A 4,454-nucleotide genomic window follows, 5' to 3' on the forward strand; every position below is an offset into this window, starting at 1 on the left:
GTAAATGAAATGTCGAATCCGCGAAAAGGATTCAAAGCACGAAAGGAAGGAAATGTATGAATGGTATGTTTGGAACCGCTAGACGGATTCAAAACATGAAAGCAATAAAAGGCATGAATGTGACGTTTGAGTTCGTGAAACGGATTTAAAATATAAAAGGATGAAATTAGTCTATATAAGAAGATGCCGATGGTTCGACCATGATTGAGTTGAACGGGCCATGTAAGTTAGTATAAAGTAAAAGGTGATAGTGTAATGAAAGAAGTTTTGTATGAGTTACGCGTTAGATGTGTTTATATAGTGTGATCACATTTATTAAATTTCTATGTATCAGGCTTAGGAAAAACAAAAAAGAATTTTAAAGATGTTGATCATCCCGACCTTCTTCACTTGCCACTGGATGATGAATCACACGTCTTGTCACGTCAATTTAAAGGCGAGACTCGTGAGCAACTTAGAAATTGGTTTCCACGTCTCGACCCGTTAGTCCTAATACATGACGAAATAAATAAGGATAAAATCACCTCTCTTCACGATCCAATGAAGAGGATTAAACTATTATGCAATGTGTGTTCAAGGCCAATTACAAAAATGCCATTTTACAAATGCTCCACAGATGATGATTTTGTTCTCCACGATTGGTGCACCCGGCTACCCGGTTTTCTAACTGGCCATTCGGCTCACCCAGAACATAGACTTTGGGTTGATCGATTACTATATAGAGGTTCTGGACCCAAATGTAGGATTTGTGGATTGCCTTGCAATGGGTTTTCATACGTTTGTTATAACTGCGATTTTCAAATTGATGTTAATTGTGCATTTATGCCTAAAGAAATTACACATGAAGCACACACGGATCACTTACTTACAAGAATAGAATCAAGCCGTAGTGGTGTACCTAAGAAGGATTGTCGCGCATACCATGTAAGTATTGGTGAAAATGAGACTTATTTTAAATGTAATTCCTGTGATTTCTATTTGGACTGCCGGTGTGCTTTGCAATTGCCTAAAACAGTTATGCATAAGTTTGACAAGCACCCCCTGCAACTAAGCTATGCACCGATTGAGGACCACAAAAGTCAATACTTCTGTGAAGTTTGTGAGGAGGAGCTTGATCCTGGAAAGTGGTTCTATCATTGTGCAGCGTGCGCACAATCCGTTCATTCGGCATGTGCTCCGTTAATACTTCAGTCTGAACAAGGTGTTAATTCTTCCGATTTAGAAGGTGTTTATAAGTTTATTAACATCAAGTTTGGGCATGTGGAAAAACGACCTTTTCACCAACATCCTCTGTTATTTGCTCCGGGGACAGAGAATGATGGTTTATGCCATGAGTGCGGAAGCAAATTGCAATCCCAGATGATCTGGAAGTGCTTACATTGTAACTTTGCTTGCCACTGTTACCATGAGCTTACATCATTATACGACCCTGATGCAGTCAAAAGAATCTATTATATATCTGGGGGAAACAAACGTATGATAAAGCAGCGAAAATCTCAAACAAGCTTAGAATTTTATCCAAGTGAAATGATGAGACCGGAGACCCGTCATTGGAAGGTTGTTGATGATGTCCAATAAGTCTTATCGCCATATCATGTGTTTCACCATTTGTTTGTAAGGAAGGAATTAATTACTCCTTTTTATTGCGATTAATGTACCATGAGTTAAACAAGTTTAGTATTATTTACTGTAGTTTATTTGTATTCATTTGTAATACTGTGTTTTCTAGATTAGCTCCTTTTCGGTTATGTAATACTTTGTATATATTCCTTTCAATCAATGGACGTGTAATTTTTATATATAGATCTTTCATTCAATTGAATAGTCATTGGTACACTTTGAGAGAACCTGTGGTTGCTACAAACGGGTTTTCAGATGAGAATGTGATTGGTGAAGGTGGTTAATACCATGGTTGTTGTCAAGAATTTGCTTAATAACAGGTTTCTAATCAATTTAACTTGTTAATTTCAGTTTGTATCGCTAAATTAAGGAGGTTTGGTCAATTTTTTACTTTAATTTTGACTTTCTTTACAGAGGACAACCTGAGAAAGAGTTTAAGGTTGAAGTGGAAGCAGTTGGACTTTTTCGGTTAATTCGGTTTCATCGGTTTTCGGTTCGGTTATTGCTCACGCGTGTTCATCACAAGAATTTAGCTCGACGGTATACCTTTTGATTGCTGCATTTTCAATTACTTGACTTTATTTGGATAACTATTTAGAATCCTTATTTATGAGTATGTAAACAATTGGAACTTAGAGCAAAGGCTTCATGGAGATGTTGGACCGATTAGTCCTCTTACGTGGGAGATTCGTACAAACATCGTACTTGGAACGGCTAAACGGTTCTTCCCGCAATCCAAAATATGAATTTTATGTTAATGAAATTGTCGCAAGGGTAATTTTAAACCTTGATGTGAACTTCCAGGTTGACGTATCTGCTCGAAGGGATTGAGCCCATAGTTGTTCACCGAGATATTAAATCAAGCAATATAAGTTTCTGTTTCGGCTTAGCCAAACTTTTGGGTTCAGAGACAAGCTATGTAACCACTTGAGTCAGGGGAACATTTGGGTAACTTAGTTGTTTGATTCATTTTATCAGTTTTATATATTTTTATCACATATGTTAGTATTATATACGAGTTAATCATATTCTTAAATTTGCTTATTAGATATGTTGCTCCCGAATATGGTAGCACGGGCATGTTGAATGAAAGAACTGATGTTTGCCTAGCCCATAAACCTTTTAATATTCTTTTGTTTCAGCCACTTTTATCTAAAATTGAATGGAGAGACACCTTGTAGGTGAATCTTGTGGACTGGCTTAAAACGATGGTAACAACAGGAACGCAACCATCTTCAAGAGCTTTGAAATGCTTGAGGCCTAAGATTTCCGTCCAGAGATGTGAGTTTGTATGTTAAAACATAGAGGGAATCGGGAAATGGAAAGGGAGCGGTTGATGGAAAAGAGATACGTTGAGGCTGGTGATAGTTGCGGTTATGAGAGTAGTAGGGCCGGCCAACGAGATGTCTAATTAGCGTTTTGATTAGGAAGCTTGGATATGTATATAACGTTGTTCATTCTTTCTATTCGTGTAATTTATCCGTTTTAAGTTTTACTTAGTTCGTAGTGCCGATTTGCGAGTTCTATGGTTTTCCGCTTGTGTTAGATCATTGTGGACGAAAAATGAGAACTAAAGTAGACCCTGTTAGTCTGTTATATTAACTCTTTTTTTATCAAATTAACTGGCTGAGTGTTGCTACCATTGATGTTAGGGTGTGCATAAGTTGGTTTTTTATCAAACCGAAGCAAGACCAAAGTTTCAGTTTTAAAAACCGAACGGTTTGGTTTTCGGTTCTTTGTATGGGTTCGGTTGTGGATCAGTATTCCATTCTACATTTCTACATTTAGGCTTGAAATGTATGAGCTTGAAAGAACTGGTCCAAAATAGTGACTGGCTTAAAACTTTTGGCCCAAAATATTACATTTTGGTCATAAATCCAATAACAAAATTCGAAACAAGTATGGTTTGGTTTGGTTTTGTTCGAGTTTGGAGTTCAGGATTTCGGTAACTGAGGCGAGGCACAACCAAAACCGAAGTGTAATTTTTGGTTTTCAGTAAAAAGGGAAAACTAAACCCATCATTTTTTTTCGCTTAATTAACTTTTTACTCGCCCTAATTACTATTATGTAAAATGTTTGATAAATAAGGGTGGGGGAGTAATCTTTTTCATGACTCTCATCACCAACATTCTCTAAGATCGTAACACATTAGCGTCATATCAATTTTTCCTATTGTGTATCTAAAGTAGTGAAATGCCCATCATTTGCATCCCTAACTATCCTTCAGCTTTTTTTTTTTACAAATAAAGCATTTAAAATAAATAAAACCCAATAAAATAAACTAGCTTATATAAATAAAAAGCTTACAAGGCTAAAAAAAACTTTTGAATAAACTAGCTTATAAAATAAAAATCTTAGAAGGCTAAAAGAACAATAACATTGCAATGATCTTTAACTATTCTCCATACCATCATATGGGCAAACGACATGCCACTTATCAAATGGTATTGGACGTTAGCCGTGTTAGAAAAATCGGTTTCACATGTTCCTATTCTTACTTCATTGTTTTAGATTGTTTTAGATGACACAAAACCTTGTCAAATTCTGTCTCATATCTTTCCACCTTGAGTTAAGTTGATGGTTTGAACGATATGATATTCATCTCGTTGCATTAGGATGCGAAACACACGTCTAAAAACATCGGTAGTTTGTGAGTTAACTAAATAAAATAATTAAAAACATTAAAAACTAAATGAAAGTGATAAAACATGATATAATAAACATTACATGTATCAACATTCTCCCATATAGTGTGACCTATGAAGGCGCTAAAGCCACTTCCACAATCATAGTCCTCAATGTATTAGACCATAGGGTATGGTGAGGTTAGTCCC

At 36.1% G+C, this 4,454-nt stretch overlaps 1 protein-coding gene across 1 annotated transcript; it reads left to right on the forward strand.

Moving 5' to 3' along the window:
- Positions 1-200: 200 nt before the first annotated feature.
- Positions 201-1,817, forward strand: LOC118485890. The gene is made up of 2 exons (XM_035982400.1): positions 201-222; positions 335-1,817. Exons 1-2 carry the CDS (start codon positions 201-203, stop codon positions 1,576-1,578), a joined length of 1,266 nt encoding a protein of 421 aa, XP_035838293.1. The 3' UTR covers positions 1,579-1,817.
- The last annotated feature ends 2,637 nt before the right edge of the window (positions 1,818-4,454 follow it).

The sequence above is a fragment of the Helianthus annuus genome, chromosome 13 (assembly GCF_002127325.2).
Source record: "Helianthus annuus cultivar XRQ/B chromosome 13, HanXRQr2.0-SUNRISE, whole genome shotgun sequence".
NCBI lineage: Eukaryota > Viridiplantae > Streptophyta > Magnoliopsida > Asterales > Asteraceae > Helianthus > Helianthus annuus.